Source organism: Bidens hawaiensis, unplaced genomic scaffold, assembly GCF_021521415.1.
Source record: "Bidens hawaiensis isolate Kalapana, Puna unplaced genomic scaffold, B.hawaiensis_p1.1 tig00002153_1, whole genome shotgun sequence".
NCBI classification, from domain to species: Eukaryota; Viridiplantae; Streptophyta; class Magnoliopsida; order Asterales; family Asteraceae; genus Bidens; species Bidens hawaiensis.
The window spans coordinates 1,511,947-1,526,782 of NW_027491115.1; the positions used below are offsets into that span (position 1 = coordinate 1,511,947).

Sequence of the window (14,836 nt, forward strand, 5' to 3'; positions counted from 1 at the left end):
AAGTTCGTCATCGTCAGAAAAGCAACCGATTACCATTGACACTTCACCAAAATCATCACCCGCCAATTCACCACCACCGAGTCCAAGACTCATCCCAATGGCCGAAAATAACTGCACCGTGTACCAGCAAGCTTTTGAAGGGTTCCATGGAGATCACTCACCCATTACCGCTCACGAGATTGATAACCCTAACTCATGGCAGATTCCATCCTACGTCATGACCAACATCACCCAACACCACCAATTCCATGGCTGTGAAGATGAAGATACACCGGCACACATCAACCGTCTCACTCGTGTGTTCAAAACGTTCAATTTTCAAGGTGCTAATGAGGATGCGATCTTCCTTCACTTGTTCCCGTTTACACTTTCGGGTCGTGCCGCCACTTGGCTCGATTCACGACCTGCTGGAGCATTCACTACTTGGGAGGCGCTTCGCAATGCATTCATCAAGAAGTACTTTCCACCTGCTAAGGCTTCTCACCTTCGTGATCAAATCCACTCCTTTCACATGGAGCCGGATAAGCCATATTACCAAGCTTGGGAGCGCTTTCAGAATCTGCTATCCCGTTGTTCACAACATGGTCTCACACCTTGGGCCCTTGTTGAGAAGTTTTACAATGGGCTTACTTACGAGGCTCAAGCGAGGTTTGACACAACTGCTGGGGGTAATTTGATGGACAAGAAAAATGTGACAGAGGGTAACGAGATGTTTGAAAGTTTTGCGCAATCTGAGTACGCGAAGAAGCCACGAGGTGGGAATTCCAATCCCGTCACCAGTACATCCTCATCTGCTCGAGGTGTACACCAGGTTAATCTGGATAATGGTATGGCTGCTACTTTGGAGAGTCTTACCCAAGAGATAAAGAAATTACAGGATAAGGTGGATAAGTGTGAGATGTGTAGGGGTGGTCATGGTACGCTGGAGTGTCCGTTTATGAACAATCAAGATGTTGATTTTGTGGCTGGTCAAAACAGGTTCCCTAATGCTTACAATAATAATCAGAACTTGAATAACTACAAAAATCAGAACCAGAATCAAGGGCAAAGTAACTCGAGTTGGCGACCGGCCGGTGGGCCACCTGGTTTCCAAGCTCCCTATAACCGAAATCAAGGTCAATATGACAATGGAGGTTCTAATGGTCAAAGTTCGAATAATGGGCCAGATCTGAGTAAGAAGTTGGATGAGTTGATGCAGCAAATTGTTACTGGAGATCAAGTTTCTCAAAAGACCCTTGCCGATCATGATATGCTTTTCAAGAATCAACAATCGGCTATACTCGAGATGCAAAGGTCCATTGGTGATATTGTTCGACGATTGGATGAGAGACCCCCGGGACAGTTTTCTGGTTCTACTCAACAAAATCCGGCCGCTCAACTAAAGGCGATTTCTACTCGTAGCGGCGGCGTTTTGGGTCCCGAGATAAAAAGAGGAGAGGTTGAAGCTGAAGAAGAGGAGGTGATGGATGAAGAGATCGAGATGGAAGTGCCGGGCAAAGTGCAGAACACCGTACCAGTTGCACCGCCAGTGGAGAAGAAGCTGGTGGAAATCCGGCCATCACCTGTGATTGATCACTCTCGTGTCCCATATCCAGCTCGCTTAAAACATCAGAAATATACACGGGAGTATGGGTACTTTCTTGACATGTTCCGACAGTTGAAGATAAATCTCTCGTTCATTGAAGCCCTCCAACACATGCCGAAATACGTGAAGTTTTTGAAGGATCTGTAAGAGGAAGGATAGGTTAGGGGAGGTTTCATCGATTCCCCTTATGGGAGATTGTTCGGCGGTAGTGTTGAACTGCGTACCCGAGAAGTTGTCAGATCCGGGTGTGTATACGATTCAGTGTTTGTTTGGTAGTGATGCAATGAGCCATGCATTGGTGGATTTGGGTGCCGGTATAAATTTGATGCCGTACTCTTTGTACGAGAAGTTGGAGTTAGGCGAGCTTACACCGACTCGCATGTCCTTATCGTTGGCCGATCGTTCGGTTAAATATCCGCAAGGTATTATTGAGAATTTGCTAGTGAAGGTTGATAAGTTTGTGTTCCCGGTGGATTTTGTGGTGCTAGACATGGACGCCGACGAGAAGGTCCCCATCATTCTTGGTCGTCCATTCTTACGAACCGCAAAGGCGCTTATCGATATGTATGATGAGAAGATCACGCTTCGGGTTGGTGATGAGAATGTTACTTATGATGTCGCAAGATCAATGAGGTATCCGGGTGACCAAGATGATTTCAGTGGTCCATGCCACTCGGTTTATTTTATTAACTCTTTTGTTTCAGGTATGGATAGATGCTTTGTTTATATTTATGGTACGGATATCGTGGGAAGTAATGGTTTGGTTGATTGTGATGGTTTGGGTGAAGATGAGTCGTGTGAGAACGATGAGGTTTGTGATGAGTCGAATGAGATTTTGTGGCTGCCAAAGATGATAGAGGTGAATGAGATCATTTGTGAAAGTGAGGCAAGTTTTGTGGAGAAACCCGCCCCACTGGAGTTGAAAGTACTCCCGTCACACTTGGAGTATGCGTATCTAGATGAGGGCTCGAACTTGCCCGTTATTGTGTCATCCAACTTGATGGAGGAAGAAAAGTTAAAGTTGATAGACGTGTTGAAGTTGCATAAAGGGGCGATTGCCTGGAGACTTTCCCATATTCAGGGTATCAGCCCTGCTTATTTCACACACCGGATTCTAATGGAGGATGAGTACAAACGGTGGTGCAACCACAAAGGCGTCTTAATCCGAATATGCAAGAAGTTGTGAAGAAGGAGGTATTGAAGTTGATGGATGCCGGGATGATCTACCCGATTTCCGATTCTCCATGGGTGAGCCTAACCCAAGTTGATCCGAAGAAAGGAGGTATGACCGTAGTGATGAACGAGAAGAATGTGCTTATCCCTTCATGTACGATTACCGGTTGGCGAGTTTGTATTGATTATCGGCGATTGAATGATGCCACCCGGAAGGACCACTTCTCGTTTCCGTTTATTTATCAGATGTTGGAGCGTTTGGCAGGTAAGCAGTTTTATTGTTTTCTTGACGGTTTTTCGCGATATTTTTAAATCCCCATTGCACCGGAAGACCAAGAGAAGACGAATTTTACATGTCCCTATGGCACGTTTGCGTACCGTCGCATGTCGTTTGGACTACGTAACGCTCCGGCTACCTTGTGGCGTTGTATGGTGGCCATCTTTCAGGATATGATAGAGACGTCCATGGAGGTGTTTATGGACGATTTTTCGGTTTAGGGTAATTCTTTCGATCAATGTTTGGCTAATCTTGAAAAGATGTTGAAGAGGTGTATTGAACCGAAGTTGATGTTAAATTGGTAGAAATGCCATTTTATGGTGATGGAGGAGATCGTGCTGGGACATAAGATCTCAAGAGACGGTATTGAGGTGGATTGGGCGAAGATTGATACTATAAATAGACTTCCTCCACCAACGAATGTGAAGGCGATTAGGAGTTTCTTGGGTCATGCAGGGTTCATTCGACAGTTTTTCAAAGACTTTTCAAAAATCACCCGCCCGATGACCCGACTCCTTGAGAAAGATTTGCTGTTTGTTTCTGATGATGAGTGTGTGAAGGCGTTCACGTATTTGAAAGAGAAACTCGTATGTGCTCCCATTCTTTGTTCTCCCGATTAGAGCTTGCCGTTTGAGCTCATGTGCGATGCTAGCGATTATGCGGTTGGAGCGGTTTTGGGGCAAAGACGACATAAAAATTTTCACCCCATTTATTATGCTAGCAAGACTTTGAACGATGCCCAAGAGAACTACACCACCACAGAGAAGGAACTTTTAGCCGTTGTGTTTGCATTTGACAAGTTCTGCTCGTATCTCGTGCTTTCCAAGACCACCGTGTGTACCAATAATGCAGCTTTACGTTTTCTCTTTCAGAAGAAAGACGCGAAGCCTTGTCTTATACGGTGGATTCTTCTACTTTCCGAGTTTGACATCGAGATCAAAGATAAGAAGGGTGCGGAAAACGTAGCGGCCGATCATCTATCCCGTTTAGAGGACCCGATGAGAGAATAGTTGCGTGAGGAGGAGATTGGAGATGCATTCCCTCATGAGTCGATCGATTTTGTTGCGGCCGAGAAGCAAGGTATGCCATGGTGTTGGACTCGTTATACCCAAGACACATATTTTTAGTGATGTGGCTAGTACGTCATGATCCAAGTCGGTTCATACCCAATAACAAACTAGACAAACACCTATAATATTTGTTTATATATGATATGATCATTACAAATAAATATTAACACTTGAGTTATTTAGAAAGGGGTTTCTAAATACAACGTACTTGTGAAATAAATAATCATATGGTTGATTTATACTTTGAGAGAAAGCATTTCAAATTGTTACTTAATATGGTTAAGTAACAATATATTAAGCATGGTACCTATAATGTGTTATTGTTGTGTTTAACACAATACAAGTTACGACACAATACAAGTTTTATAACACAACACATTTATGGAAAGGTTAAATAATAAAATCAAGAAAGGAAGGAGGGTGGCCGCCCCCCCCCCCCTCTCCCCCTCTTCTTATTTTATTAATAAACATTCTCTAGTGGAGACATGCAAGAATGATCATTGGACCCTTTCGGTGGTACCATTTTGAAAGACTTAAAATTCTATCTTTCTTATTTTTCTCTTAACATAACACACAACATAAAAAGAGAAGGTTTACTCCTCTCTTTCTTTTTCTCTCTTGAAAGGCAAGAGTAAGAACAAGTACCCTAGAGGAATTATCCTCTACACCCCGTTCTTCTCTTCCTCTCTTTGGACGGCCAAGGAAAAAGGAAACAAGGAGAAGATACAAGTGTGGAAATCCTAGCTACAAGTGGTGTTTGTTGGAATGCTTGAGGTATGCTAGCTTGAGGAGCTTCATATTCAAGTCCTTGCCTTCTTCATCATCATCTCCTTCCTCTTCCTTGGATTTGAAAGGTAGCTTTAACATGCATGTACTTATTGTGACATGCATGTGTTTGATAGTGTGTATTTCGTATTTGGATCCGGGCTTGGGTTTTGCATGTGTAAAATAGGTTTTATACAAATACAATTAACAAGATTTAAAACTTATTTCCGCTGCGTTTTTGGTAAAATTGGGATTTTATCACTTTGATAATCTTTTTAAAACCCAACAATGGCATCAAGAACCGCTTATACGGATGCATGCTTCATTAGACCCAAAAATTTACGGGTTTATGGTGGGGTTTTACCATATGGCCGAAAATTTTGGGGGTTTTGGTTACCCCATGGTTTTCCAAGGTTATACTTTACATGCATGTGGTAATCTTGAAAAAACTAAGTCATTTGGATGATTGATTGTGTTGTTTGGACAAAACCCGGAACTTTCGGTTTTTGTTTGTTTTGGCCAAAAGTTTCAAGGGTCAAGGGGTACCATTTTTGGGTCATTGTGTTATTACATATTTGGATGTGTAATAAATGTTCATAACCTAGCCATGGCCTTGTGTTTGGTTGAATGTTTGTTCATTCAAATGGTTGTTTGTTCATTCGATATGGTTGTAATATTTATTTGGGTTTGTAATCTATTTATTCATTCATTTGGTTTGTAATAATAAGTAGATTAGATGCATTTCTTTTACTAGAGAAAAATGTATTAGGATATATTTTTGTAAAAGAAGATGCAAATGAAGAAAGCCCAAATAAAATGATGGAGACCACAACACGGGGGTGAACACTTGGAGCATTTGGATGCGGGATCAAGTGGGAGTTCACCGACACAAGCTCATGTCCTTTTGGGTCCCTTAGGGGAGACTTTTTGACACACTTGTCTTCGGTCAACAAGTGTGGTCAGCATTAGGAGGCTATGGTTATGAACTTATGGTTGTGTATGTTTTATGCTTGCATGGTTGATTTACTTTTGTTTGTGTTATTGCAATGTGGTTTGCTAAACAACTTAAATCAACAACTAGCATAAACTTTGTTCCTTATAAAAATGGGTTTTATTAAAGGCTAATGATTTCATAATAAAATGGCTTTTATTAATAGGAACTTTGAAAATGGGTTTTTCAACTAGGTACCATACATTTGAATGCATGCAAATGAAAGGTACATAAAAAGTTTTCCAATCTAGAATTTAGAAAACTAAAATCCCTTTTATAAAATAAGTTGAACACCATCCTTTTATACGACACTTGAATCACTTGGAACTTGGTGTGGGATAAAGGTCACCTAACCGCATTAGAGGAAACTTGTGAGTTGAGGTGGGTTTGCCATATTTGTGGGATAAAGGTCACCAAACCACTTGTATGTGTAAACTCACACGTGTGTGTAAGTAGGACGACTTAAATTGGAAACCATGTGAATAGGGTCACCGAAGCATGGCGTACAATGGTGTTGATGGGATTAAACATGCCAACTAAGCATGAGATGCTTAACCGATCCCATAAAACTAGAAGCTACAAAGGTTGCAATCGTCAAACGTTGACTACCTTGTTAATTTAAATAGTTGGATAAAGGTCACCTAACTACTATTTGAATGTAGGGTTGGGTTCTAGATTTTAATCATTAATTGTCTTGGAGACATAAAAGGGTATTAACGATTAAAATAATTGATGTCGAAAATACTAAAATTGAGCTTTGTTATATTTGTAGATGGCCGCAATCAACAATCCACCTAACGGTATTATACCACCCGTTAACAACCTATCACTAAGATCTATTCTCGATAAGGATGGTATAAACTATACCAACTTTATGGATTGGTATCGAAACTTGAGAATCGTTCTCAAGCAAGAAAAGAAATACAACGTATTAGAAGATCCTATTCCCGATGAACCTAGCATTGACGATGCCGAAGACCATAACAATTGGGTTAAGCACAATGAGGATTTGGTGCAAGTTTCTTGCCTCATGTTCGGAACTATGATTCCCGAGATTCAAAAGGATTTTGAACTTCATGGGGCATACGACATGATCACCCAACTTAAAGAAATGTTCCTTACACAAGCTAGGGTGGAACGCTTCGAAACGGTTCGAGCGCTTCATGCATGTCGTATGGAGGAAACCCAATCGCTCTCATCTTATGTACTTAAGATGAAAAGCCACATTGATCGTCTCGAGAGCATTAATTGTCGCGTCTCAAATGAGTTAGCCACGGATTTGATCCTAAATGGCCTAAATAAAAGGTTTAAGAAATTTGTTATGAATTATAACATGAATGGATGGGACAAGAGCATTGGTGAGCTTCACACAATGCTTAAGACGGCCGAAACGAGAATGGGTAAAAAGGTTTTACCCGTTCTCACGATCAATGAGGGAGGCAATAAGAAATGGCATCATCCGGAACCCAAGGCTAAGGTTGCCCAAGGTAAGGGACAAATCAAGGGAAAGTTCAAGGGAAAGGCTAAAGTGGAACCACCCAAACCAAAGAAGCTAAAGGTTAGCTCGGAGGATCCGTGCTTTGGATGTGCGGAGATAGGGCATTGGATGAGGAATTGTCCAACCTATCTCAAAAAGTTGAAAACTAAGAGGGATGCAGGGCAATCCTCGGGTACAACTTTCATGATTCATATTGATCTTAGTCTAATTTCCTCTAACACATGGGTATTGGATACCGGATGTGGAACTCATATTTGCAATTCATTGCAGGGGTTCAAGGGAAATGAAGGATTCAAGAAAGGAGATATTAGTCTCTTCATGGGCAACGGAGCAAAGGTTGTTGTCGAAGATCGAGGAGACTACACATTGAACCTTCCAAATGGTTTGGAAGTTATTTTGAAAGATATTTTGTATGCTCTTAATTTGACTAGGAACATTATCTCTGTTTCTTTGTTAAGACAATATGGTTATGATTTTAAGTTTATGGACAATGGTATTTGTGTTTTCATGAAGGATGTCTTTTATTTTAAAGCAATGCCGTCTAATGGCATTTATGAATTAGTTCATGATAACACATCCTATGATAATATGTTGTACCAATCAAGCACCAAGAAACTCAAAATGGATTTGAGTAAGACTTATCTTTGGCATTGTCACCTTGGTCACATAAACAAAGATCGCATACATACACTTCAAAAGAATGGTCTTTTGGAATCAAGTGAAGATGATTCATTTGATAAGTGTGAGTCTTGTTTACTTGGGAAAGTGACCGAGGACCCCTTTAGTGGAACAAATGAAGGGGTAAAAGACTTATTGGGTATCATACATTCGGATGTATGTGGTCCCTTTAAGGCAATGACAAGGAATAGTGAAAGATACTTCATTAGTTTTATCGACGATTATGGTCGTTATGGGTATGTGCACTTGTTAAGATACAAAGATGAAGCCTTTGAAATGTTCAAAGTCTTCCAAAATGAAGTACAAAATCAACTCGATAAAACCATCAAAATACTTCGTTCAGATAGAGGAGGTAAATACCTAAGTGATGCTTTCCGAGATCATCGTAGGAGTTATGGGATCATCTCACAACTTACTCCACCCGGAACACCACAACATAATGGTGTGTCCGAAAGGAGGAATCAAACTCTATTGGATATGGTTCGATCTATGATGGCTAGAAGCACATTGCCTTTATCATTTTGGGGTTTCGCTTTGCTCTCCGTGGCCCGTATTCTAAATATGGCCCCAACCAAGAAAGTGGACAAAACAACTTTTGAAATATGGAATGGAAGGGTTCCATCATTGTCATATTTAAAGGTATGAGGTTGTGAGGCTTATGTCAAAAACAACACCCAAAACAAACTTAAAATTCGAACCACTAAGTGTTTCTTTGTAGGATATCCCAAGGACTTTATGGGATATTATTTCTACAATCCAACCGAACAAAAGGTGTTCATTGCTCGAAAGGCCGAGTTCATGGAAACTAATTTCCTTATGGAAGGTACTAGTAAAACGGTGGAACTCGAGGAGGATCGAGAACCACATGCCGATACACATTTGGTTGAAACTAGCACTCAACAAGAGGTTGTTGAGAATGATCAAATGGTTGATCAAGACACACAAAACGTTCGCAAATCCGGTAGGATTAGTCATCCACCAAAAAAAATTTTGGATTTTTCATGGATGGGTGCTATGTGGTAGATTCGGATGAACCCACCACATACCGTGATGCAATGTCACAATCCGATTGTGACAAATGGCTTGAGGCTATGAACGTTGAGATGCAATCCATGCATGACAACCAAGTATCGGATTTGGTTGTACCACCTCTTAATTCCAAACCGGTTGGAAGTAAGTAGGTTTTCAAGAAGAAAACTGATATGCATGGAAACTTGGATACTTATAAAGCTAGACTTGTAGCAAAAGGTTTCACTCAAACTCAAGGGGTTGACTATGATGAAACTTTTTCTCCTGTAGCAATGCTAAAATCTATTAGGATATTGTTGTCATAGCCGCACATTATGACTATGAGATATGGCAAATGGATTTCAAAATCGCTTTCCTAAATGGGCATCTTGAGGAATATGTCTATACGGTTCAACCCGAAGATTTTGTCGTTCCACAACATCCTAACAAAGTATGCAAGTTAAAGAAATCAATCTATGGATTGAAACAAGCATCTAGAAGTTGGAATCACCGATTTGATGAAGAAATTAAGAAATTTGGATTCATAAAGAATGGTGATGAAGCTTATGTGTATAAGAAAGCTAGTGGGAGCATCATTACCTTCTTAGTATTGTATGTTGATGACATACTACTATTTGGGAATGACATTCCAACCATGGAGGGGGTAAAAGCATGGCTTGGAAGTTATTTTCTATCAAGGATCTTGGTGAAGCCGCCTATATTTTGGGAATAAAGATCTATAGGGATAGATCAAGGCGGTTGATAGGTTTAAACCAAAGTGCATACATTGACAAAATCTTGAAGAGGTTCAAGATGGAGAACTCTAAGAAAGGTTTGGTACCTATTCAAAGAGGAACGATACTGAGTAGGTCTCAATGTCCAAAGTTCACACCGATCAAAACATTGCGGATCCACTCACGAAGCTCCTTGAAAGGCCAAAGCATGAGGGTCACACTTGTGCCTTAGAACTTCGATATTCTAGTGATTGGATATGATCAAATTTTGTATTTGGATATCGGAACAATTGTTATTTTGACTCATTCATATGATTATGGTTTATGATTATGACATTTTGAGTTATGTTCCATTTTAGCATGTTTAAATCCGTGAATAAGTTATTTATTCTAAATGTCCGTAGTCGCTCATATTTGTGGGAACAATTATGAAGGTAAGACTATTATGAACTTGGATTGGTGGATATTCATGGGATATGAATATAGAGCAAGGGTTGCTGCCAAGGTTTATAGATATTTATGGATTATAAATATTGGACTGACCCGCTCTCAAATGTTACTACATGGAATCCTTGTCATTGATCATAAGTAAATTTGAGTAAAGGCGAATATCATAGTATCCTCCGACCTGAGATACATATTAGGTCTTGATATTCACCAAGTATTATACTTTAACTTAGTTTTTCGCTGCTCTGAAACATGACAGTACATAAGGCTAAGATCAGGTCTGATACAAGGTGATACATATTGGGTCTTGGACTCGTTATGCCCAAGACACGTATTTTTATTGATGTGGCTAGTACGTCATGATCCAAGTCGGGTCATACCCAATAACAAGCTAGACAAACACCTATAATATATGTTTAAATATGATATGATCATTACAAATAAATATTACCACTTGAGTTATTTAGAAAGGGGTTTCAAGATACAACGTACTTGTGAAATAAATAAATCATATGGTTGATTTATACTTTGAGAGAAAGCATTTCATATTGTTACTTAAGATGGTTAAGTAACAATATATTGAGCATGGTACCTATAATGTGTTATTGTTGTGTTTGATACAATACAAGTTATAACACAATACAAGTTTTATAACACAACATATTTATGGAAAGGTTAAATAATAAAATCAAGAAAGGAAGGAGGGTGGCCGCCCCCCCCCCCTCTCCCCCTCTTCTGATATTATTAATAAACATTCTCTATTGGAGACATACAAGAATGCTCATTGGACCCTTTGGGTGGTGCCATTTTGAAAGAATTAAAATTCTATCTTTCTTATTTTTCTCTTAACATAACACACAACACAAAAAGAGAAGGTTTACTCCTCTCTTTCTTTTTCTCTCTTGAAGGGCAAGAGTAAGAACAAGTACACTAGAGGAAATATCCTCTACACCCCGTTCTTCTCTTCCTCTCTTTGGACGGCCAAGGAAAAAGGAAACAAGGAGAAGATACAAGTGTGGAAATCCTAGCTACAAGTGGTGTTTGTTGGAATGCTTGGGGTATGCTAGCTTGAGGAGCTTCATATTCAAGTTCTTGCCTTCTTCATCATCATCTCCTTCCTCTTCATTGGATTTGAAAGGTAGCTGTAACATGCATGTACTTATTGTGACATGCATGTGTTTGATAGTGTGTATTTCGTATTTGGATCCGGGCTTGGGTTTTGCATGTGTAAAATAGGTTTTATACATATGAAATTAACAAGATTAAAACTTATTTCCGCTGCGTTTTTGGTAAAATTGGGATTTTATCACTTTGATAATCTTGTTAAAACCCAATACGTGGTTCACTGATTTTGCAAATTATTTGGCTAAAAATATTTTGTTAGAGGGTATGACTACGCAACAAAAGAGGAAGTTCTTCCGGGATGTAAATAGGTATGTGTGGGATGACCCGTTCTTGTTCAAGATTGGTGGTCATCAGATTATGAGGAGATGTGTGATGAAAGAGGAAGATTGGGATATTCTCAAGCATGTTCATGAAGGGTTGACTGGAGGTCATCATGATGCACATGGTACCACACAGAAGGTGTTTGATAGTGGGTTCTATTGGCCGACGGTTATTAAAGATGCTGAAGAGTTTGTGAAGCTTTGTGATGCGTGCCAAAGAACATGTAATATTTCTTCCAAGAATGAGATGCCTCCAAATCCCATAAAAATTCTTGAAATATTTGATGTGTGGGGCATCGACTTCATGGGACCATTTCCCACGTCGAACGGTAATAAGTATATTTTGGTGGCTATTGATTATGTGTCGAAGTCGGTAGAAGCATAGGCGTTAGCTACTAATGATGCACGAGTTGTTGTGAGGTTTCTTAAGAAGTTGTTTACTCGTTTCGATACTCCGAGAGCTATTATTAGTGATCGGGGCACCCATTTTTGTAATACCGTCATGGAGAAAGCATTGGCTCAGTATGGGGTTACTCATCGTACCTCTACCGCCCATCACCCTCAAACGAATGGTCAAGTCGAGAATGCAAATCGAGGGGTGAAGAGGATTTTGGAAAAGACGGTTGGGGGCAAGTCGAAAAGATTGGTCGGAGAAGTTAGATGATGCATTGTGGGCATTCCGAACCGCATACAAGACTCCGTTGGGTACTACATCGTTAATGCTTGTTTATGGTAAGTCTTGTCGTCTTCCGGTTGAATTGGAGCATCGTGCATACTGGGCGTTGAAGACGGTTAACATCGATCTTACCAAGGCCGCGAGGAAAAGGTACTTTCAGTTTCATGAGTTGGAAGAGCTTCAAGATGCAACATATTTTCGATCGTTGAACATCAAAGAAAAGACGAAAACTGTACACGATCGACGTTTGAAAAGCATCAAGGAGTTCGAGAAAGGTGATAAGGTATTATTATTTAACTCTCGTTTGAAGTTGTTTCCAGGAAAGTTGAGATCGAAGTGGACGGGACCGTACTTGGTGAATGAAATTTTCCCGTATGGAGTGGTGGAGTTGGAGAATCCGGACAATGGAACATCTTGGAAGGTGAACGGTCATCGCTTAAAGCACTATCTTGGAGGACCGGAGAAATCAATCGAGATGCAAAAAACTCCTCTCGATCCATCGCACTGATTTGTCATACGTGATTCTTGAGTGAAAACTCAAGTGTAGAGTTTGTACATTCTTTCCTATTATTTATATTTTATTTTTATTTTTCCTTGAGTCACTAACGTAGTTTTTTGTAGTTTTTATTTATTTTTAAGTTTTGAAAGTTTTGAAGGAAGAGAGTGTGTGATAGACAATCCTCTTGAAGTATAATGAAACATTAAAGTGTGGGGATGGAGCAGCAGGAGCCGTATACTTTTATACTTATTTATTTGTTGTTTTTATTCATGTTATATTGACGGGTTGGTTGGTTTGGTTACATACTTTGAATGATTAATATCTATCAAGTTGATAAGATGAATTTTTAAATATTTTTTGTATTGTTGCCGCTTCCGTTTGTGTATGAGAGAAAGGAGATACTGGTTGTTGAGCACGTTTGGAGTTAGAGGGCAGCTTTGGAAGAAGACTTTAGCGTCATACTTCATACGCATATTACCAGCTATGTCTTTTCCTTTTGACTTTGTTTTTATGTTTTTAGTTTTTAAAATTTTTTCTTTGTTTTGTTCTTATTTATTTTCGTATTTTTAGGTTTTATTTTTTTTTTTGAATTTTTGAGTCGTGTTTCCGTTCCTGCATTGGGGACAATGCAAATTTTAAGTGTGGGGATAGGAACACATGTCTTTAATTTGTTTTGTTATCTTTATATAATTAAAAAAAAGGTTTTGAAAAATGTCCCTGATTTTGTTTCTTTTTGCACATAAATGGGAGATGAGGATACTTATTGGGAATCGGTTTTTCAAACTACTAATAATAAGATATAATAAAAACATGACCGCACTTAATTTGGTATGTGTCGGTGGGCCCAGCTGATAGTAAAAGGCTTTTGAGAATGTAATAAATATACCTATAATTAAATCATTAAGTCTTGTGGGTTCTCATCTTAGGAAAATAGAAAAACTGAAACGTCTATGGTAATGTTTAAGCACCAGTGTAAGTTAAAGCCTTGTAAATCTTAAAATTTGATTTCATATACATAAGAAATGAGCATATAAAATTAAATATATAAAAAGTTGAAAATGATCCAATAATTTAATGTGTCTCCCTCTGGGATAGTGACTTAGATATGACATCTATGGATGAGGATCGATAATAAATAAATAAATAAATATCCCTCTGGGATATGTGTTTTCTTTCGAGTTGGCAACTTGACTGATAGGCCTCTGGGTGAGGATTAAAAGAACGTGCATGAGTAATTACCAACAGCTTACATGCTTCTCACTAGGCTAGCAACCGCGACGAGAACATCCATGGGTGAGGTCTAAATTATGTTAAAATATAAAATTGCTCAAAGTAATTCAAGTATTTATTTATGAAGTTAAATTTTAATAGTTACAAGTTTTTAGGGTGCAATGGTAGAATAAAATCTTTATGGTTTTCTCTTTTCTTTGACATGCCTGAAACAAATTAGGTGGATTTGTGATTCTAGGTGTGAGACCCTTAGACTGAGTGTTAACTTGAACTTAATGCTTAACATGATTAGAGGTCTGATCTGTCGGCGGTTAGGTTTAAGTGGACAACAATATCGGCAATCGTGATTTTTGTGTTTTCTGTAATTAATTAATATAACCTATATGTTCTTAAGACTGTATTTCTCCGATTCTGATCCCATTGCAATGAGACTTTTTCAGGGACGAAAAACGAATAAGTGTGGGGATATTTGATATAACGTTTAATATACATTAATCCCGTGTACATTTTATTTATTATTTCATTAGTTTTGTTCGGTTTCTAGCAAGATTTGTATACTACTAACATCTTTTTATATTTTAAGTTCCGGGTTTCAATTGTGGTGAAAAGAGGGCGAAAAATGAGCGAAAACGAGCTAAACCGGTGAACCGAACCATCAGGAAATGTGACACCCCGTAAGAAAAAGGTTATTGACCATAAGACTTTAAATAATAATTACATCGAAAGATTCATGATAAGCTTGATTATGAGTTATTAGGTT

The 14,836-nt window shown here is 39.1% G+C and overlaps 3 protein-coding genes across 3 annotated transcripts; all 3 read left to right on the forward strand.

Annotated features, from left to right (window-relative positions):
- The first annotated feature begins 1,772 nt into the window (after window positions 1-1,772).
- On the forward strand, window positions 1,773-2,771 carry LOC143608361 (uncharacterized). Its single transcript, XM_077083414.1, has one exon. The coding sequence runs from the start codon at window positions 1,773-1,775 to the stop codon at window positions 2,769-2,771; it is 999 nt and encodes a 332-aa protein (XP_076939529.1).
- Window positions 2,772-11,615: 8,844 nt separating this feature from the next.
- LOC143608371 (putative mitochondrial protein AtMg00750) lies at window positions 11,616-12,056 on the forward strand. Its single transcript, XM_077083423.1, has one exon. It carries the CDS (start codon window positions 11,616-11,618, stop codon window positions 12,054-12,056), a length of 441 nt encoding a protein of 146 aa, XP_076939538.1.
- A 334-nt stretch (window positions 12,057-12,390) lies between these two features.
- On the forward strand, window positions 12,391-12,855 carry LOC143608381 (uncharacterized). Its single transcript, XM_077083432.1, has one exon. The coding sequence runs from the start codon at window positions 12,391-12,393 to the stop codon at window positions 12,853-12,855; it is 465 nt and encodes a 154-aa protein (XP_076939547.1).
- The last annotated feature ends 1,981 nt before the right edge of the window (window positions 12,856-14,836 follow it).